The sequence below is a fragment of the Cnephaeus nilssonii genome (assembly GCF_951640355.1).
Source record: "Cnephaeus nilssonii genome assembly, chromosome: 2".
Classification (NCBI taxonomy): domain Eukaryota; kingdom Metazoa; phylum Chordata; class Mammalia; order Chiroptera; family Vespertilionidae; genus Cnephaeus; species Cnephaeus nilssonii.
The window spans coordinates 102,150,594-102,173,667 of NC_137073.1; the positions used below are offsets into that span (position 1 = coordinate 102,150,594).

At 41.5% G+C, this 23,074-nt stretch overlaps 1 protein-coding gene across 2 annotated transcripts in view; it reads left to right on the forward strand.

Moving 5' to 3' along the window:
• CTNND2 (catenin delta 2) overlaps positions 1–23,074 on the forward strand; it is a gene marked incomplete at its 3' end in the record, with an annotated part of 782,663 nt that overhangs the window by 721,786 nt on the left and 37,803 nt on the right. For both annotated transcript variants that reach the window (XM_079800721.1, XM_079800722.1), the window contains one exon: positions 19,626–19,836. In XM_079800721.1, the coding sequence (XP_079656847.1) occupies positions 19,626–19,836 (211 nt within the window). The remainder of the gene's footprint in view (positions 1–19,625; positions 19,837–23,074) is intronic.

Genomic DNA, 23,074 nt, shown 5'->3' on the forward strand with positions numbered 1-23,074 from the left:
GTTTGGCAGTATAGTGCGTATGACTGACTATCAGTCCAGGTATAGGGAATATGTATTTTTGTCTGCCAAGAGCATTCCTCCTGCTGAAAAAGGCTTCTCCCCCCCACCCCCCCATTTAAGCAACCCTATCCTATGTAATCTATCTATACTAATAATAGGGTAATATGCTAATTAGACTAGGTTTACCGACTTCCTTCCAGACAAAGCCATGGTGGTGGGGGCTGAGGCAGAGGCAGTTAGGAGTGATCAGGCTGGTAGGAGATGGCAGTTGGGGGCAGTATCAGGCCAGCAGGGGAGAACTGTTAGGGGCGAGATCAGGCCAGCAGGGGAGGGCAGTTAGGGGCAACCAGGCAGGCAGGGAATAGCAGTTGGGGCGAGATCAGGCCAGCAGGGGAGGGCAGTTGGAGGCAAGATCAGGTCTGCAGGGGAGGGCAGTTGGGGGCGAAATTAGGCTGGCAGGGGAGGCAGTTAGAGGTGATCAAGCAGGCAGGCAGGCAGGTGAGTAGTTAGGAATCAGCAGTCCCAGATTGTGATAGGGATGTCCCTGATTGGAGAGGGTGCAAGCTGGGCTGAGGGGAACACACACACCCTTGCATGAATTTCATGCACCGGGCCACTAGTACTTAAATAATATGACTACTAATATGAGATATTTCCTCCTTATGTAAAGAGTACTCTGTATGTTACTTTTGAACAAATGGGATTGAAACCAATTTATTGAGCACATACCATGCACAAGGGGCTGGGTTTGTGTCTGGAAAATAGAAAGCCTTATAGATAAGGGATAGACACACACACCTGCAATGCATCAGCAGATGGTAAACACACCTCCTGAGTGGTATAAACCCAAGCAACTTGCCAGGATTTCCTTGGGGAGGGCGCTATTTCCTTGCCGCTGGTGAGCAAAGAAGTTATCATAACACATTTGGCGAGTCTTACATTTTCATTTGTCAGGTTGAAAGTTACTACACCGTCCCTGCCAATGCATGTTTAGACATTTATTGTTCTCTGCGTGCATGTTTCCACCACTGCACTCTGCAGACAAGTAAGAGGGGAAATTTGACAAGCAATTTGTACTCTGTCAGTTACACCAACTCACATCCCTCCTCTGCCCCTCTAATCACACAAAAGCCTCCGAAAGCCCATGAGGCGTGAAGTTCCCAGGGCTTATGAGGTTACTGAGGCGAAGTGAGAAGTACAGAGTAGACATGAGGAGACTTTAGCAAAAAGAATCTTCCCTTCAGCTCCTTAACACGACAGTCCCATGACTTCCAGAAAGTGACTTGCCTTCACCCATTTCTACTAGCTATCTGCTGTCTTCCCCCAAAATTTATATGGTGAAGCTCTAACCCCAGATGTGATGGTATTTGGAGGTGGAACTTTTGGAAGGTGACCCTCACAAAGGTTTCCTCCTCTAAGAAGAGATATTTTTCTCTCCATATACATGCACCAAGGAAAGGCCACATGAGCACACACACAGATAGTGCTGTCTGCAAGCCGGGAACACCAGGAACCCAATATGCCAGCGCCTTGATCTTGGACTTCCAGCCTCTAAAACTGTGAGAAACAAATGTCTGTTGGTTAAGCCACACAGGCAATGGTTTTTGGTTATAGCAACCCGAGCTAAGACACCTGATCTCTCCTTGCTGTGAATTTCTAGGGCAGTGGCTCTCAACAAGGGGCAGTTTGCCCCTCCCCCCAGGGGATAGTTGGCAATTTTGGAGACTATTTTTCTCATCACATCTGGTGTGGGTGGTGAATCTGCTACTGGCATGTAGTGTGCAGAGACCAGGGATGCTGCAAACCACCCCAAGATGTTCAGGTCAGCCCCCCACAATGAAGCAGGATCCAGCCCAGAATAACAAGAGTGCCAGAGTTGAGGAAACCTGCCCCAGGTCCTGTGCAGACACCTCCCGAGAAGCCCTGGAGACCTGAGAAATCCCATCTCCCCCAGCGGCTTTATTCTTTCCTCTTTTTCTGATGGGTCTGAAAATCATTACATCGAGGAAACCCATCAAAGCACTACTCTTGGTGGCTGATGGAATTAGGTGGAAGCACACAGGTGTGACCCACCTACAAATGATTGCACTGTGCCCTCTCATCTGTGCTGGAGTCACCTTTTCCCTGTCAGCTCACCAGGGGAGTGGCGTGGGGTGGGTGAGTTCCAGCAGCTCAGGTGTGTCTGATGTGGGGCGGATGACTGCACCATGAGAGAATGGTCCAGAAACACTTCTGAGGCCTGTTCTCTCCAAAACACTTATCTCTCTCTCTCTCTGCACACAGACCCTCTGGTTTCCCAGGCAACCAAATGCATTACTGAAATATGTGTGCATGCAAGATTTTATGGTGAAAATAAAACAACATAACATTAAATTTAGGACTGACTAATGTTAGAGATCTTCAAATCTCTGAAAACAACTACCTCCACTTGCAGAATATAGCTTATCCTTCAGTTTTAAATTCTATCTTAGGATGCTGACTGGTGTGTGCAGTGGTTGGGGTTGGGTGGAGTTCTGGTTTGTTTGTTCATGGCTACTTTTTAGATGTAGAGATTGGAGGAGTCATCATTTAGTGCAATGTCTGTGGAATGGCTACCTTGACCCAGGCCAGCCTCAGTACTAGGAGCTCAGGTGACAGCACCAGTCTCCCTTGCCTCAAGGTGTTTACTGGGATGAGCAGAACCTCTTGTACATGCTGCTAGAGAGAGGCCTGGATTTGGTGTGTGTGTGGGCGGGGGGGAGGGGGGGCAGCTAAAGCAGCCTCCAGAGGCGGGGGAGGGGACTTAGGACCACCCTCCTAAATGCTGTGACCCATGAGCTGAGCCTGGAGAAGTCGAAGTTAACCAGACAGAGGAGTGAACAACACAGAAAACAAGAACAACAGGAGATAAACCCCAATGCCCCGACTCTGCAATATTTACAAATTTACAAGCAGGGTCACTGGGTAGGAAGAGAGAGGCCTGCAGGGCCTTGTTCACCAGCCCCAAAGAGCCTGTGTTGTATCTGTTAACTGACGGGGGCCACTGGTATGGTCAGCAGAAGGGTGATTCACCGGGTGCATGAAATTAGGTGGAATCTCAGTTTGATTGTACAAGGATAGAAATATACCTGATTGGCATTTATGAAGGCATCTTCAGTCCTATATTGTTACCGAAGGAGGACCGGAACCAGGGCAGATACCCCAGCACATTCTGGAAATAGGATTCTTCTCTGGTGACGCAGGAAAGGAATTTCAGGGGCACACACATAGGAGGATTTTAAGTGATAATGGCAAGATCTATTCGAGTGGAAAGAGATAGGATGCCCTCAGAGAGACAGTGAGCCAGCAGGCTATCGCAGTGGCTGCATGAACTCAGGAAAGGAAGTTAGAGGCAAAAGGAGCTCCCCTGGTTGAAAATCTTGTGAGGACCCTTAGAGTTTAAGAGAAAAGGCAAAAAGTACATTCCCAAGAGAAGGGCATATGCATGCTCCAAGGACATGTACTAGGTATTTCCTGGGGTTGGGAGAAGAGCAGGCTTTCTTTCAAACTATCCAATCTCTTTCCTGGCTTTTCTCGTGGGCTATGCTCATGCCCTCCCACCATCCAATCCCTTTTCTGAATCTTTTAGGGTTTCGTGCCCTTATCCTATCTGATCTTTTCCCAACATTTTCCCAGGCTAGTCCCCTCCTTCTTTATGGTCACCATCTTGGCTTCTGTGCATGCCTCAGTGAAAGGAATTTCCCTTCACTGTTTCCTCCCTCCCCCTGTTACTCTGGCAGAACAGAATGGTCTGGTTGATCCCTGGGGTGATTGATTGAAAGCATCTTTCCTCCCTACTCAGATACCCAGAGTGACTGTGAAACTGTCCTTTCCTAGTTAATCTGGCTGAATCAGAAGTCTCGCTCCCTTTGCTCCCTTCCTAACTGCTTGCTGTAACAATGCCATGGAACCAGGCAGTGAACTCAATTGATTTTTCTGGGTTTTATTGACCTCCCAATGAATCAAGTCATAGTATTTATGTATGTTTTCCAAATTTTTCATACACCTAAATATACATGTATATTGCCCCTCTCTCAGTTAGACAAGCCTTTGGTGGGTGATTGCTTGCCTTGCTGTAAACCCAGAGCTCCGCACAAGGCCTTTTACATTAAAAAAAAAAAGTTGTTGTTGCTACTAGAGGTAGAGTATGTGTGAGGTCACTAATTTTCCATATTCCTTCAGAAGCAATGTCCTAGCTCCCTGGTTGTGACATCATCTTGTTGGACAGGTATGGCTGTGTCCTGGCAGTTTTATCTGATTCTCTGAAACATGCAAAGCACTGTGTGCAGGTAATCTTTCATTTCCAAGGCAGGGATCCTGCACACATACTCACTTCCCTGGGCGAGTCGCACCTTCCCCACAGGGTGTTAGTGGTAATGACACCTGTCTACTTAAACCCAGTGACAGGAGTAACTTATGACAGAATCTTAAACTTTACTTTCTGTATTTCATGTGGAGATAATCCCCAGGGAAACACCTGACTTTGTTGCTGTTTAGGACTTCCTAGAGAAATTGATCTTGAGCTTGCCTTACAAGTGTCCATGCTGGGTCTTTCCTTTGTAGACTCTGGGGAATGCAAAGTGACTTTTCTTTCTAACAGACTAGGACAAAGCAGAATCCAATGATGATCAAAGCAGTGTTCCCAGGATATGTTATGGTCTGAAAAGTCATCATTTTATTTAAGTAATGTTTTTTTTTTCTTTTGCTTATTTTGTTTTAAACACTAATCTTCAATTTTAGAGACTTAGAAGGTAAGGGTGTCATTCAAGGACACTTCTAAGTGTGTTAAAAGTGGAATGACAACATGGAATTACATATGACTGACAATATATGAATATCTGTCAAATAAAGGAAAAGATAATTAACTGTTATTTGTGGTTTTCTCTTCAAAGTACCTGCTCTAAACATGGACCTACACCCAAATGCTGCAGTGTATTTATTTGCTAGGGCTTCAGTAACAAAGTACCATTAAGTGGATGGATTAAACAGTAGGTATTTATTGTCTCACTGTTCTAGTGGTTAGAAGGTGCTGGCAGGGTTGATTCCTTCCAAGGTTGTTAGGGAGAAGCTCTTCCTGGGGGTTTGCCGGCCATCTTTGTCATGTCTTGGCTTACAAAATCATCACCCTGATCTCTGTCTTCATCTTCACATGGGGTTCTCCTTTTGTGTGTCCATTTCCAAATTTCTCCCTTTTATAAGGACACCAGCCATACTGAAGTAGGGACCTGCTCTGCTCCAATATGACTTCATCTTAACTTAATGGCATCTGCAACGACCCCATTTCCATATAAGGCCACATTCTGAAGTAATGGGACCGAGAACTTCAACATATGAATGGGGGGAGAATGGGTTGGGGACACAGTTCCACCTATTGAACAGCCGCCTTTCCATTTTTACCCCATTCCACCCAAACAGTCCCATAAACTAACTGTAAGCAAGCAGCCACTCTGCCCTTCACCACATGATGGGGGTCAGCCACTTCGTTTTTCTGATTAAAACCAGCAAGGTTGACCATCCTGAGTCTCTAATTAGAGAGAGGAAGGAAAGGAGAGAAGACAGAGAGGAGAAAGGAACAGGCTTTAAGAAAACTCAATGGCAGGGAGAAGGGAAGGAAGGTATAGTGAATTGAATGGTGGGCCCGAACAGATAAGTCTACACTCAAATCCCTGGAATGTGTGAGTGTGACCTCCGGTGGAAAAGGGGGTCTTTGCAGATGTAATTAAGGTTCTTGAGATGAGACCATTCTGGATTCCCCAGGTGGGCCCTAAATCCAATGACAAACGACCTTCCAGGAGGCAGGAGAGGAGATGACATAGACACACCGAGGAGGCCATGGGAAGATGGAGGCAGAAATCAGCGAGATGTAGCCATAGGTCAACAAATGCCAGAAGCTGGAAGAAGCTTCTCTCTTGAAGCCTCCAGAGGGAGCACAGCCCTGCTGACACCTTGATTTCAGACCTTTGGCCTCAAGAACTGTGAGAAGATAATTTTTTTTTATTTTTAAAGCCACCCAGTTTGTGGCAATTTCTACAACAGTCACAGGAAATGAATGCAGGAGGAAAGAAAGAAGCACCATTGCAGAGACCCGATGTCCACAAGGGTGGCCAAGGGGGCAGTGCCATGCAGTCCTCATTCCCTCCCCAGCTGCACCCTGGCCTGACTCCCTTGAGGAAGAGCAGAATGACCAGATGATCTGTGCCCTTTCCCAAGCCTGGTTCCCCTCCTTGAACACGGCTATCTATCCCAGTGCCTGCCACCTCTCAGCTCCTGCACTTGAACTTTGCCATTTGTCACTGGGAGGAAAGTCGTTTCTGGAGACCTCTGTGTGGTTAATGGAATTGTGTCAGGCCAAACAAACTTCACTGAATCTTCATGCCGTCAAACAAGCCCACACATTCCTGGAAGCATACCCAAAGATTCTGTCAACTTTGAAAATAAGGTAGCAGAGACAGCTCGTACTGGGTTATGAGATGTATATAGAAAGCATTCCTCAGATATGAAGACTCCTACTTGATTTTGCTTGGTGCTGGGTTGGGGTCCACGTGATTTGGGTTGTTTTGGTTTCATCTGATGGTGCTGACCAACCAGTCATCGCATAATGATAACTAAGCTGTTAGAGACCAGTGTGTAGGCTTTTGGGTGATCCTCTTAAACCACAGTGAACCGGCCTTGACAGAGACCCTGGACAGAGCCTGAAGCACATGCTTGATGTCCCCATTTTAGAAGGGGACACTGCTGGGAAGTCGTCCTTACCCAGGGAACGGATGGCCCATCACCAGATCTCACTGCAGCGAGAGCAGACAGCCAGGAAACACAGACGCCTGCGGGCAGAGGCTGCTGTCACCTCTGTGCAACCTGGGATACCACGCAGGGCTGGTGCCGGCTCCCAGGGTTACTACTCTCAGGCCAACGTGGGTGACTGCCGCTCGCCTGCCCGGGCTCCACAGTGGGAGAGGTGAATAGATGCTTCAAGTTTTCAAAAGCTGCGACTGTTTAGATAAGAAAACTCAAACACCAAATACTTTATTGGGATTTAGGGCAACTGATCTACAGAAACTTGGTGTCTATACTTCCCTGTTTTTTTTTAATCTTCCATGCCATCTCACCCACTTATTGTATCTTTCTCCTCTGCTACAAGTAAAATCCCACTACAATAAAGAAATGGCCAAAGGACTGTCTAGCTTTTTTCCCTTTTCCTAGATTTTTGCAGTTATATTAAATGTTGCTCATATTTAATAGATCATCATTTGGGCTCAGAGCTAATATTTCATCATTTTGACTGAGTGGGATTAGCAGAAATCAACTTTGGTCTAGACTCATTTTTTACTTCTACTTTTATATCTACTTGCTCTTTCTTTATTATTCTTTATCTTCATGCCTTATCCTTTTTTCTATTTACCATCCTGTGGATAGTCAATAGTCCATGTGTTGCATGATGACATTTCAGTCAATGCAGACCGCATATATGATGGTTGGTCCTATTAGAATATAAGGGAGCTGAAAAATTCCTATTGCCTAGTAACATTCTTCTCATGTTTGTGGTGATGCTGGTATAAACAAACCTGTTGCACTGCTGCTCATGTAACAGTACAGTAATAATAGCAGTTATTGATTTCTTTTTAGTATAGCATAAACACATTCACCAAAGTTTCACAGTCATCAAAGGATAGACCCTATAAGTTTACATTTAAAAGCATAAGCCTACAATATAAACACTGGAATAAACAATGGCTTTGTTAATACTGCCAACAATTTCATATGAAATGTCCACTGTGGTTAATTAATAAAGAAACAGGCAATATTATCCAGCCCCAGATATTTTCACAGTTTACAGCAGGAATGTTTCACTAGCTAGGGAATTCAGAGAAATATCTAAAACACAAACCAATTTTTATTAAAATAATTTGTCATTATCTCTTGAGGCTGTGGAATTCTGTGTACTGCAAAAATACAAAAAAAAAAAAATACTGCATTTCTTTATTCTGAAAAAAAGAAAAAAGAAAATCAAGACATCCATCGGCAGAAACTGAGCTCTGACCTAAACATCAAGTTTTCTAAACTAATTTATAATAGTACTAAAAATTAATCTCAAAGTGAGGACAAATGAAGAAAACATTTACTTTTTAAAGAGAAGTTATTATTAGTTTTATTAGTAAGGCCTTCTCTAAATTCTCTTGTGTTTGGGGAAGGAGATTTTCCCCAAAGCATAGGGAGAGACGGATATTGCAAAATGTGGAATCTGATCAGGCCCCTGGCATATAATTTAGGGCCCCATGATGTATGTTAGAAGGGTAGATTGATAGATGGTCCAGACTGACCCAGGATGCCTGAAATTACCGGCCCTCTGAGGTTTATTTCAGCTGTGAAGATACATCCTCCACACCCAGATTTTGTATAAACAACGTCTGACCCTGAGAAACCAATCATCCAAAGCCAGGCAAGACCCATTGGTGTTCTGAGCTCAGATCAGTCATTTAAATTAGAATGAGAATTGCCTAGTGAAAAACAATGCTTGGCTTGGCTGGTAGGTAGTAGAAAGAATTAACCTGGGAAACAAAATTGAGTGAATTTCAATCAATGAACTTCTTCTCTGTGAGAACCTGTGGTGGGACTTCCTCCATAAGCAGCTGACTGGTTAACAAGGAAGGTGGAATTGCAGGCAAATAACTGTACATCCTTCTGTGAGATTTATCTCTCTGGTTTATGAAGTCCTCTGTGAGCAGAGCTTGGGAGTGGAGGCAAGAAATCAGAGCGAGACAGATGCATTTAGGAATACGGTGTATTTAGAGCAGGCCGTTCCTGTTAGTCAATGCTTAAAATATAGTACCATACACTCTCTCTAGCCATCCGTTTTTGCAAAATCGGAGCACTTCTTTCGGTGCTGATTTTTATCAATATTAAATCAAGCTGTTAAGAAATTAAGATTTCTTTGGTAGGAAAGATCTGTGGGTACTGGGTGACATATAAGCATAGTGACAGGAACAGAACATAGCTGCCCTTATTCATGAGGGCCACCCAGAGGGAGTCCCTCAGAATCCCAGCTCTCTGGGAAGGACATGGGTCCATGCTCAGAAAGGTTTCTCTGCAGATGAATTTGGGAAACTCGAGGTTAAACTAAGTTCTCTGCGTGGTTTTATTTTATCCAACTGCGGGACTGTGAACAGACTTTACTTCACTAATAAGCATTGGAAACCTCTGAGTGCCAAGTGCAGCATTTCCCACTCTTGGGCTACACTGAACCTCTTGTTAGAATACAGCATCCTGTAGAAGGAGTATCCCAGAGGTGGGTAACAATAGCAGCGGATGATGTGGATGCAGTGCTCATGGAAGGACTATTGTTGCATCTTCTTACATTGTATAGTCAAAGAGCCCATGTAAATTGCTTATTGATTTATCAGTAAACATAAGGTTATCTGATGTCACCCTGTCCTCTGTGTATATTATTGTTAGAAAGATCAATTATATACAGAAGGTATCTGGACACAACTTGAATGAGTGTCTAAAGAGGACTGAAAAAATGACTTACAAGGTAGGTGTCATATAGGTGGTAAAGAGTATACCTGTGAAAGAGCTCAGAGGGGGAGTGAAGAGGGCTGAGTTGGAGAGAGGAGTTTCTGGCCCAGAGACTCACAGAAATGTACCAAAGGCAGGAGACAGTGAGCTCTACGATCTTACATTCTTCGTTTACTCTCATTTACTTGTCTTTGTGTAAATAGGACACTGTACCTGCCTTTTTTCCACCCCTAGATTCACAGCAGCAACTGAAACAATAGTTGTGACTTTAATTGAAAGAGTTAAACCACTCTGCAATGTAATATGTGAGTAGACACACATGAAGAAAACCTATAGCTGATTCTCTCTCTTTGTGCCCTTTACTAAGACTCATTTTTGTTTTGACAGAGAGGTAGCAAGACCAGAGGAATGCAATGTTGTAATTCATCGTTAGACTATTTGCATTACTAGATGTATCACTGTTATTCCAATGTGCTAACATCAGGTCAGAAGACAAGCTTCAGGTTCTATTCCTAAAAAAAAACTTTCCTTACTGACATACCCATCTCATCTTGTCTCTAACAGACTACTGTCTCTTATAATTTTTGTTCTAGGAGAGATCTTGGGTCTTTGTTGGATAACAGTCTTGACCTAAAAATAAAAAACCTTCCTAAGTTTCCTCCCTGAAACTAGAATCAGTGTTTAAGTTTTTACCTTTACTTACTTTCTGCTAAAATTAGGCAATGAATAGAGATAACTTTTTTTGCTATCATGCTTAGAATTTAATCAAATTATTTAAAGACTTTTAAAATGTATCATATCAGTGACTTGTCTCATTTTCAATATTTCTCAAAAATCAATTTATTCCTATTTCAAAAAGGCACTCTGCAAACCTGTTAATTAACTGCCATTTTCATTTTTAGATTGATTCTCATACAAATTAAATATGCGTATTTTAGCCACCTTCTTGCCCGTATTTCTATTCATCACCTTAGTTCTTGACACCTTGACAATATGAGAGTTTCTCTGAATCTAATTCTGTGAAATCCTCTGGATAAAGTCTCATGGTGCCAAAAACACTATTCCTTCTGTCTGCCAAACAGATGGAATAGGTTATTTATTTGGAGATAATAACTCTTGAAGGAATTGCCTACCATACATTGTAAACCTGTAAGATTCTGCTTTCTATGATTTCTATTTGGAGGGCTGAGTTACTGTTTGAATCATTGTCTCAGACCAAACGTTTACCAATTCTGACATGTGAAATAGGATCCTCTATGTGTTATAAGGCTGTACGTGTTTTTTGTTGCTGTTGTTTGTTTGGCTTTTACATCATAGTTACTAGAAGAAAAAAAAAGCATAAGGAACTTTAGTGCTTCTTCTAGAATTTGTCCTAACCTCCACAGACAGCTACCAGATTCCGGGCTCCAGTGGATCCTATCTTACTATGCCTTTTTTGCCTCTCCTTCTCTTTCTCTCTCTATTTAGATACATCTTTAAACAATTAAAGACCATGGCAGATACACAAAAGAAGGGTCATTGTTTTGTAAAATCAGTTCATCTCATTAGATATTATTCCACTCCAGCAGGAACAAAGGGATGTGGAGACGAACGAGTCCCAGGCTGGGACAAGGGACTGGCAGGATTGGACCAGTGGGTTGGTGTCACCACAACCATTTTCCAATCTGTAAAAGGAAGACACGAAGACAAAAGCATCAACAGAAAGGGATTTTTCACTTACAAATTGTTGCAAGGGATCCATGCTTAAGAAATTGGCAAACAGCAGTTTCTTTCACAAGGTCATCATATTGTCCCTCACCTCTCGGTATTGCAAATGTCAGAGATAAAGTTGATTTGGGAGTCAGCAGCTGCTAGGGAATAACCCAGTGATTCCTTATTTGGGACTAGAGCTAGAAGGGCGATCCTGTGTTTCTTTTTATTTTTTCCCTCTTTGATTTGTTTTCCTGGGCTGATCCTTTTCTTTGTTCTGCTTTCCTGACTCCGGGCTGTGTAGAGCATGTGATACGCACACAGTCATGATGGAGGCAGAACAGGGTACCAGTTATCCTTCCTGGTCCCTCCCCTTCCAATGCGGACGTTCTGCCCCTATAATAATGCAGATTTAACCACAAATGTTTGTTTAGCAGTTTTCTTATTTGTGGGTATTAACTTATTTCACCAGTTGTATAGACATAGATAGGTGTAGTAAGCAGTGTGGATTCATCTGCAAAGACCTCTTTTCATGATTATTAAAACTAGAGTTATCTATAATAATCTATAATAATAAAAGCATAATATGCAAATCGACTGAACAGCCAAACAGTGGTACAACCGTCTGGACAAAGCCAGGGCTGCAGACGCCGCGGCTGTGATGGATCGAGGCAGCCGACAGGTGCTGGGGCTGCGAAGGCCTACTCTTGCATGAATTTTGTGCATTGGGCCACTAGTCTATATACATAAAAGCCTAATTGACCACACAACCAGGCACAATGATGCGCACTGACCAGCAGAGGGCAGATGTTCAGCGTAGGAGCTGCCCCTTAGGGGTCCATGCACTCCCACAGCAGGAGCACCACTCAGCTGACCATGGGCGCCAGACGCAGGGCTCATGGCTGGCCGCTGCAGCCCAGAGACTGCAGTGGAGAGGCAGCGAGTCTACCGAGCGGCTGCAGCAGGAGTCATTGGGCTGTTGGTTTTGGCCCGATCCCCACAGGCCATGCCTCTAGTCCTATCTAATAAAAGGGTAATATGCAAATTAACCATCACTCCATCACAAAGATGGCAGTGCCCATAACCACAAGATGGCGGCGCCCAATCCTCTCAGCCCCGTTGGAGTCCCCCAGTCCCAGGGGAGAGTGGCTGCTGAGAGTGGGCAACATGAGCGGCCTGGTGGAATGCTTGCCTCATCACCGCAGCAACGAGGCAAGCATTCCACCCTGGCCGCAGAGGGCCTCTGGGCAGCGGGCACGGAGCAACTGGGGAGGGGGGAATGCTTACGTTGTCGCCCCAGTGATGAGGCAAGCATTCTGCACCTGGCCGCGGATGGGCCTCTGGGCCGCGGAGAGCCTCTGGGCAGCAGGTGCGGAGTAGCCAGGCCCCGCAGAGAGCTACTGGCACAAGGATTCGTGAGCAGGGCTACTAGTATGATAATAAATGTTGAGAGTTAACTTTTATTTTATTGGTATAGCTCCTAGAATTGTAGTTTTGGTGTCTTTATGTAGCAGAAGTATTTTGTTCCCTTTTACCTCATCTTCTGGGATCAGTGACCCAAGACTCAGGCTTCACCTCCATTAACTATAATTCAGAGATTATTCTATCCCGCTGAGCTCCAGCTTTTCAGTATTACTAGCCACGGTGCCTGTAGGGCTGAGCTTCCCTGAGCCACACAGCACAAACCACGTCAGTGTCCTGAGAGGATTTACAGCATTAGTTCCACATAGGAAATGCGCTGGTTTTCTAATAGGCTTATCAGGCCTAATTAAATTATTTTCTCTTTAAATGTGGCATCCATGGCATGGATAAAGATTTGTTTTTTTTTCATTATTCTGTTTGAAAGGAGGACAGATTCTAGTTCAGTCTATTAAACCTGTGGCAACGAAAGTAAGCAGATTAGTCAAGACATTTTTATATGATTTAAATAACTCCTCTTTTAAATGTATAGACAAGACCAATCAACATATGTTGTTATATTTACAGGATTATTATTATTAACCTTTCCCAATAATTTATCCTCTTATCTATTTTAAGAACGTTCAAAGGATTTCCTTTTCATGAACTATGAAGGATAAATTAGAACAAGAGTCCATTTAAAGTTGTTTTATTCTAGTTTTTATAAACATAACTTACTGAATCAAGCATTAAAGACAGATGACATAGAAGGAACAAGGTTTTTATAACATACTCAATTCAAAGTAGAAAGTTAAACCACATTTAAATTTGTTTTATTTAGTCCAGGTAATTAATCCTTGCTGTGTTTATATTGGATTAGTTAGCAGTTCAGATTCTCAAAGTGAATGACTTTTGGAAATTGGGTTCGACCCTTGGTCATCTGAGATGTTCATTTGTAGTGAGGCTATCAGCTTTACAGGGGTACCCGTAACCAATAACCTATTTTCTATGATGTCAAATGTTGAATACCTGTTGGAGTTCTTTAATCAGCTAGTTTGATGTTTTTTCCAACAGATCCCAATTACTGATCTGTGCTGGCAGGGGTCTCAAGGTGAGCCTGAGAGGAAATTAGAAACCACCTATCAATGATAAGGCTGAATAGCTCTGAGAACTTACTCATCTCAACCAATAATAGCAAAACTGAGACAAGTTTAGCTTTAGAAGGAGTTAGTCGCTGACTGCCATGAAAGTAAGTACATAGTGTGGACAATGAGGGCATTGGGAGACCTTGAGGACCTTTTAATTTTCTCCATAAAGAGTGTGTTAGGATTACTACTAAGGAAAAAGTCTCCTTTAAACCTAGAAATGGAATCTTTCTTTTCAAACCTTGACCACTGTGGTGCCATTCTTTAATATGAAAGGGAGCATGCTCCTAAGCAAATGAAAAGGTTCATAACTGCGGAAGCATAATCGTGTAACTTGTCATAATTAAGTGGAGGTTGAACTTCTCTTTTTTCACTTGCCAAGTCTTTTCATATCAGAGGCTTGATAAACAGGACAGCTCTCACAATAGTATTAAACCAAGTAAAACCCGCAGAATGCCAAGCATACCTAATTAGTGCTGGCATCCTCATTTCATAAAGTGCAGAAGAAAACTCTTTGATGTTACCTAGCCACAGTCTTGGAACTCCCAAAGACACTTTTTAAAGTTTTAATAGTTTGACTATGGAGTGTAAAATTGGGGAAGGCTATTTCAAATAGAGTTATTGGGGGACACAAAATATAAGTCCTTCATACCTAGAGAAATTCCCAAGTAAACAAAGGCTGAGGGAATTAGTTATTGCTAGACCTGTCCTGCAAGTAAAGGGAATTCTGTAGTTTGAAATAAAGGACAGTAACTAGAAGACAAATAAAGAAATATTTATCTCAGCAAAAGTAAATACATGGGTCATTATAAAAGCTAGTGTTATTGTAAGAACAGTTTGTAACTCCATTTTTTGTTTTCACCATGACTTAAGAGAATAACGAATGTATTTTTTTAAAGTATTAGTCTAAAAGCTAGTATTATTGTAACTTTGGTTTGTAACCCCACATTTTATTTTCTACATAAGTTAAGAGACTGATACTTTTAAAAAAAACAATTATTTTATGTTTTCACACATACAACATACAGAGATGTAATTTTGTGACATCCATAAGTGAAAGGGGCAGGGATGGAGCTATAATGAGCAGAGTTTTTGTATGTTGTTGAAGTTAAATTGAGTGTTATAACTTTAGGATATTAACAGGAATTGCCATGGTAACCACTAAGAAAATAGTTATAGGATATACACAACAGGAAATGAGTAGGGTATTAAAACATTTCACTGCAAAAAGTCAAATAAACACAAAAGAGGCAGTAAATGAGGGACTACAAAAATATAAGATATATAGATAACAAATAGCAAAATAACACAAGTTTCTCCTTATTAATATTTTAAGTATAGATTATTCTCTTATTTATATGTTGTTTCTGTTACAGTTTGTGTTTCCTTTTTATATTCCACATATAGGTTAAATCACACAGTATTTATCGTTCTCTTAGCATATCACTTAGCATACACTTGTGTCCATCCATGTTGTCACAGATGAGAAGATTTCATTCTTTATTATTGCTAAGTGATATACCACATCTTCTTTATCCATTCACCTGTCAGTGGACACCTAGGTTGCTCTCATATCTTGGCTATTATAAATAATGCTGCAATGAAAAAAGTGAAAGTGAGTAAGAGCTACAAACTTCCAGTTATAAAATAAATGTCATGGGGATGTAATGTGCCACACAGGGAATGTAGTTCATGATATTGTAATAAGTTTGTATTGTGGCAGATGGACTTACCGTGGTGATCACTTCATAAAGTTCATAAATGCTGAATCACTAAGTTGTACACCTGAAACTAATATAATATTGTATGTCAACTATACTTGATTAAAAAATAAATTAAAATATATATACACACACACACACACACACACACACACAGCCCTGGCCGATAGCTTATCAGTTGGTTAGAGCAGTGGTCGGCAAACTCATTAGTCAATAGAGCCAAATATCAACAGTACAACGATTGAAATTTCTTTTGAGAGCCACATTTTTTAAACTTCTTCTAACGCCACTTCTTCAAAATAGACTCGCCCAGGCTGTGGTATTTTGTGGAACAGCCACACTCAAGGGGCCAAAGTGCTGTACGTGGCTCACGAGCCGCAGTTTGCCGACCACGGGGTTAGAGCATCATCTTAATATGCCAAGGTGTGGATTCAATCCCATCTCTTCCCCCCATGGCCAACTCTTTGTAGTTACAAGTCCATGTTTTATCCTGAAATATTGCAATCACCAGTTCAGTCATATCATCGGCATGAATCACTCCCTGACTTTAGGTCTGTGTCGTATATTTAAACCAAATTAAATTCAGAGGAAGGGGGAGTGGTAGTCTTCCCTGGTTGCTGGCACCACTGCCCCTTTTGTGGACCTCAGAGTTTATTCTAAGACAGGAAGCTCCTCTGCCTCATGCCAGCCTCAACCACAGGGTGAGGCCTGTGCTCACCACTGGGCACTGCTGAGCTTCAGGTGCCCTTGATGTCCCTGGGCCAGTGCAGAACCTCAACTTGTTTCTCCTCAAGGTTCTTAAAGTGATAGCATCCTGGGAGTGAAGCCCAAGATGAAACGCATCTCCATCCCTTTCTCGGTCTGAAATCAAACCAAAACAACAACAACAGTTGGATCACCTTGATGGTGAAAATTCAAGTTTGGCTCACCAGCCTTGCAACTTTTCCTTATCACCACTGTGGCAAAGGAAGAGAATTGACTCCAAAAGTTAGTTAACTACTTTCACATCCAAAGAAATCTCAGACCTCAAGTCTCACACCAAAAACCTGACGGAGGTGTAGCGGTGGGGGTGGGACAAGATTCCTTTTACTAGGTAACAAGAGTAGCTTTCTCACTCTTTCTGCTGTTTAGAAACTTAGGGACAAAGAAAATAGGGGACATAGAACAATTATAAACACAAGGTAATGCTTATAATTGCAATAGAAGTTCCAAGAGAGAGCTTCATTGTCAAGAAAAAGACAACTAGTATCTGTTCCTTCCACCTTCAGTATCATTATTCTGAAACCTTCTGATGCACAAGAATCTTCTTTGTAAAATATTTTGTTGTCCCCCTGATCTATGGAACAAATCCTAGATGCCCACTTCCCATAGCAAACCTGCCATGACAACCCAGTCCAATCTATTTTCTCTGAAGGCCTGTTATTAGCATGCCACTCAAGGTCACTTGTGGCTGAAATTATTCTATGTTCCTTATTTTCTCCCCACCCCCCCACTCCCGCCAATAAGCTTCAAAGTTCCTAAGCACAAGGAAAAGCTAAAAAGCTATTTTTGCTACCCAAATTTCACATGAAGATAGGATTCCAGTGTGAGAGGGTGGCTTTTCTCAGCAGCATAATCAAAGGCTAAAACAATTGCATGCCCTTAAAAGAGTTAACAGATTCTTCCCAGCCGTCCTCTGCCCTTTGGAATAATTTTACTTGATTTGTTTCTCCACTTGGATGGTCAAAATGTAGACTAAAATGTATCCCTTCAAATAGGTTAATAAATAGACTAAATGAAAAATCTCCAATTGCCTAGTAAAATGTCAGTGAACTAGATTGGAAATAATAGAAATAAAATCGTCCAATGGGCTTCCTCGACAGCTTGTGGGGGTTATACCCGGCAGTGGCGCCTGCTGTTTTCCAGGCCGCGGAGCACATGGAAAATGATGGTGTTTACTCAGCACACGGGGCTGTTCTGGGGGAAGTGACTGACTCTGCCACCTGAACCTTGCAGGGGCACCTTGTAGCTCATTAAGGGCTCACTGGTTAGAAAGCCACATCTTCACATTTAGCTGCTGTCATTTAAAAAAATGACAGTAACAACAAAAATGTTAAAATGCTGCAGCCAAATCCTCGCCCTCTCCTTGGTTTTGTTTTCAACCTTGACAATGTCCAAGGTCACAAAAACCAGTCTTCCATACGCCAGCAGGAGTGTGAATGCCCTGTATGCACAATAATTGAAACGGTTTTCTGATTCGTTCCTCCATCTCTTCCCTTATAAAGAAAAAAGAACGCATCCATCTTCTAGCTACTAACAGAACTCAGGTTTGTCTTACAATGGCTTGTGGGTTGTGGGGGTTAATGAACTGATAAAGTCATCAGCATGCTGAGCTCAACATGGTAAACTGTTAGCCGGGGTTGAATATGACTTAGTGATAAATAGATAAAGCAAGTTGCCCAGAGGATTGCCCAGGTGCAAAAGATCTTCTCCAAACTATTTTAAGCGCTGTCATTAGAAAATAAATATGCTGCGTGGAAACTGGTTCAGAGGTCATTGGTTCGATTCCCGGTCAGGGCACATGCCCAGGTTGTAGGCTCCATCCCCAGGAGGGTGTGTGCAGGAGGCAGCCAATAGATGTCTCTATCTCATCAATGTTTCTATCTCTCCTGTCTTCTCTCTCTCAAAATAAAACAACAAGAACAACAACAACAAAACATATTTAGAAAAGAGAAAGTAAATGTGCTACATTTAGGGGCTTTCAGGCAAACCATTTTGTCACACATTTCTCAGCTATGATAAAGTGAATGAAGACATTTTCCTATTTCAGTAATTTCGACATCAGCGTTTTTTGATCCAAGCTAACATCAGTCACCTATACATAGATAGGACAAGGGAAGATACCAAAATTACAAGAGCTTATTTATGTTTTATTTTTTACTGCCTGGAATTAAGATATCGTTGCTTCCTCCCAAGAGATTCCTTTTCCTACCCCCAGGCACTAAGCACAAGAGAATTAGAGAGCTAAAAGAGGCTATCCCTTACAGGCATGTATGGAGCGAAAATATTTCAAATAGTTTTTAGCTGTTAGCTAAACATGTCTAATAAGGGATGGGAGATAAGGAAGGGATTTAACTTTGGACATGTGCCAATTCTAAATGAAAAATTCAAGAACAGCCAACTTTGCCACAGGCACTCATTTACTTAGTTCCAGAAGTAAATTAATGGGACAGAATTGGAAGCTGCAGGTGGGATGAATTAATTGTCTTGCGGGGTTATTGGTAATGCCTAAAGTGCTTTGTAAACTAGAGGTACTCCATAAAGATGTCATTATAAGTACCTTTATCATTGGGAGTAGCAAAATTAATAATGATAAAACAAATTAAGGATGCAAAGTTGGATTTTATTTTATTTTCACATGAAGAAAAACGTGTCAAATTAGGAAATGTTATATGGTAGAACCATGAAATCCTATCATTGAGACAAGAAGATTATCCAGTTACTCTGGTTCAAAAGACACCTAGTTACATATTATTTGTAAAGCTTCTCTCCCTCACCTTATATGTTTCTCTTTGCTTCATAGGGGCCAGAACACAGAAGTAATATATTGATCATGTTCTTCACATATTTGCGCTGTGACTCTTGTAAAATAATACAGGTCCCAACATAGCTCCCGTGAAAGCATTTTTGCAGTTACATTAGAATTACTGTATATTTTCTTGACTTCTGTGAATGCCAAGTAGGAAACAACTGATTATTAACATCTCTCCATGCCTAGGTCCTCAGCAATCCTTGTGTGTTAAATGCTTTCCACATATTTACTAACTTAATCTTAACAGCAATCTTGTGAGATCTATCCCATCATTGTTCTTGCTTTACAGATGTGAAAAGCTGAGGTTTAGAGGCAAAGAAATAACCTGCCCAAAGGTTCAATCCCATATCCATCTAGAACCCAAGACCATGCATTCACCATGAGGAAATACTGTGTTCTCTGTATGTGTTCACAGTTACCCAATGGAGACTAATTCAGTAACGGGAAATGGACAAGATTGCATTAATTTTGTCTCTTGTGTTTCTTTTTCTCCCCTGTGCCCACCTCTCCCTCTGTCCTCTTCCTCCATTTTACCCTCATTTCAACTCTTCCCTTTATTTTTTCCCAAAGGCAAATATGCCATGCGAGACCTGGTCCACAGGCTTCCAGGCGGGAACAACAGCAACAATGCAGCAAGTAAGGCCATGTCGGATGACACGGTGACAGCCGTCTGCTGCACCCTACATGAAGTGATCACCAAGAACATGGAGAACGCCAAGGCCTTACGGGATGCAGGTGGCATCGAGAAGTTGGTTGGCATCTCCAAAAGCAAAGGAGATAAGTAAGTCAGATTGTATTGGTAGAATGGGTTCTAGGTGTAACTGACAGTCCCTAGTTATGGGTAATACTATCGAATGTCACTGAAAAGCATTTGTCTCTGATAATCAAGAGAACAAAAACAGCAAATGGTTTCCAGTCCTCTCACCCCAGAGTGAAAGCTAGTCTCACTGGTAATTTCAATTTGATTAATAAATCATGACTTGGTTGACTACTGTGGTATTGGGAAGTTTCTTTCATGATAGATGATTTCAGTAATGTTCTTTATTTGAATGAAATTTCTTTATGGAATAATCACTTGTTGCATGTCATCGTTCCTTTATCTTTTTCCCCCACAATGTTAACAATCTGGATTTACATGTTTAATAAGAAGTGTTGCACTGAGTTGAGTCAAGTATCTTCCAAGTTATAGTCAGTTTCATCCATTCTTTCATGTAATTTATCTCCTTTTTATATAGTGGCTAATTTGGGGTTCAAAACAGGTTTCTATAGCTGCAGATACCCTCCTCTCTCACATTTATTTGGTTATTACCTCTCACGGCTCTTAAAATGAATCCAGAAGCATTGCTCTGAATCTTAGCACTAAACTCACCATTCATCATTCAGCTCTGTTACGACAGTAGTCAGAGAGACAGCCATGGCCTTCTAGACAGGCTTTAATAAAATATAAATTCTTTATTGAAAATAAAAGTTTGGAAATTGGAGATGATTTTATAATTAGAAAAAGGAAGAATATCAATTTACTCTAATTAATTAATAAAATGCTTGCAAATCTGTCCGCCTTACATTGTCCTTTAAAAAGTATTTATAGAAATAAATTTAATTCAAACCTGATTTTTAAATGTAATATGAGAAAACACAAATAAAAAAGTGGACCTACCTATGGTTCTTCATGTTACGTATCTATAAGTTTTATTTTTACACTAGAGTCCCAGTGCACAGATTTGTGCACCAGTGGGGTCTCTTGGCCTGGCCTGTGCCCTCTTGCAATCTGGAACCCCTCCGGGGATGTCGAATTGCCAATTTCGAATTGCCTGATCCCTGCAAGCCAGGCCAAGGGATTCCACTGGTCTTGAGGGACCCCACGGGCTGAGGGCCTCTAGAATGCATATAAGATCATTGGTTAATCTCTTCCCACCCTCCCCTCTCCCTGCTTCCCTCTGAGATTCATCAGTCTGTTCCATGTTTCCATGCCTGTGCGTTGAGTATCTGCCCCCTGGTGGTCAGTGTGCATCATAGCTACTGGTTGAATGGTCACTTAGGCTTTTATATATCCACAGACTTAAACATGGATGGTATTAATGAGTCACACTGTCAAGTTGCCAATCACAATCTGTTTGAGCTGCACAACACACCGTATCTTGTGAACACAACCCTGGGAGTGGTGGTCTGGGTTTCTGCTGCTGAAATGGCTGTTTCGAACACCCACCATCAACTGAACCAACTGAAATCTTCAGCTGCCCTAATTTGACACCTCTGGTGAAGATCAGACATTGTGTAATTGTTAATGACTCTTACAGGAGCTGTATACCTGCCGTTTTGCAGTCTCAATAACTTATATTATTCTGTTCACATGATTTTAAACACCCAATATGGACATCCTGTCACATCCATCTGTTTTAAAATTACATTTGTTTTTTTTCTAATTTTAACAGTTATATAGGGAATAGTGTTGAATGTGCCATTGTATTTTGTCATAAGACAGAAAAGCCATTAACAGACTCAACTGCTACTTGTCAGTAAGGAAGTGTGTATTGTGGCTGAAGTTAAAATCACTTGTCACATTTAAAACACTCAATTGTTCAAGTCCTTCAATCAATAGGTATAGTTTTTCAAGTAGAAGTTGCTATGGCACCACTCTAGTGGATGGATTTATGTTAAAGGCCTAAAGAAAGCAATGATTCTTTAACCTCTGCATGTTATTATAACACTGAGCTGTATTGGCATTTTAATTGAAAGGTTAAAACCTGCTATCGTTACACATGCACGGTCTTTATTTTGTAACTAAGCAAGAAGTAGAAACAAAAAATTACTCTATGTCAGAGGAATTTTTGCATAATTAATATATATGTTGCAACTACATTATCACTACCTGAATCTTAATGTTTCTCTAGAGTTGTTTGATTATTGTCATGGATAAATATCTAGCTAACAATGATAAAACACAGCAAAACATAAGATTTCATCTTTGTTCAGCATTGATTGTATGAGATTAAAATGTACCTGTATCTATATCCATGCAAAGATATAAAATTCTCTGCCTTTAAGTCAAAGGAATTTAATATTACATTTAGAGCATGGTACTGCCATAAATTATGAACTCATTTAGCAATCATCCATTTTAGTAAAACGAAAATATATCTGTTACTTAACTATACAACGTAATTCATCTCTCATAGAGGAACATAATTTAGAATTTATAATAACTCTATATTTTTTCTTTTAAAAGTACATGATATAACTAATAGATTTTCCATCAGCCAATACTGGATTCCATCTCAGTAATAATAATAGTAAGAGTGATTGTTACTGTTAGCAGTAAATAAATGGGTGAAGAAAACTTAAACTTAGTTGGTCTAAATTGCTAACATGAAGATCCAGAAAAATAGTACACATTTAATTGACCATGTATTAACATCCCATAATTTCTTTACAAAATGCTTGTTCTCGCAACATCCATTTTACTCTGGCTCTAAAATCCAACCTCAACCTGGTCCCATCTAACCATCTGCTCGCTTTCTATTTTGAAGGTATTTGTGATCTCAATTTAGTTATTCTCTCTCAGGGTATCCATGGCCCACTGCCTCATGGGTCAGCTTTGGGGGTGGACTTTGCATTGGTTCTAATCTGTGCAGCTCCAGGAGTCACCATTCAGATAGACCAAGATGGGCAAACTATGGCTTCTGGGCCAGATCTCACCCACCACCTACTTTTGTAAATTACACTTGATTGACACAGCCACATCATTCCTTTATGTATTATTTATGACTCCTCTCATGCTACAATGGCAGAATTGAGTAGCTGCAACTGAGACCGTATGGCCCCCAAAGCAGAGAATATTCATTATCTGATCCTTTATAGATAAAAGTGTGCCAGCCCCTGATATGGGCACGAGGTCAATGGCAGCCTAATATTAGACTTGGGCAGCTGGTTGTAGAACCAGCCTGTTAGAACAAAGAATCCGCAGGTAGCTAATAGTCTTCCCTCACTAGTCTAAGTGACTTCCAAGAAGTTGATAGAAT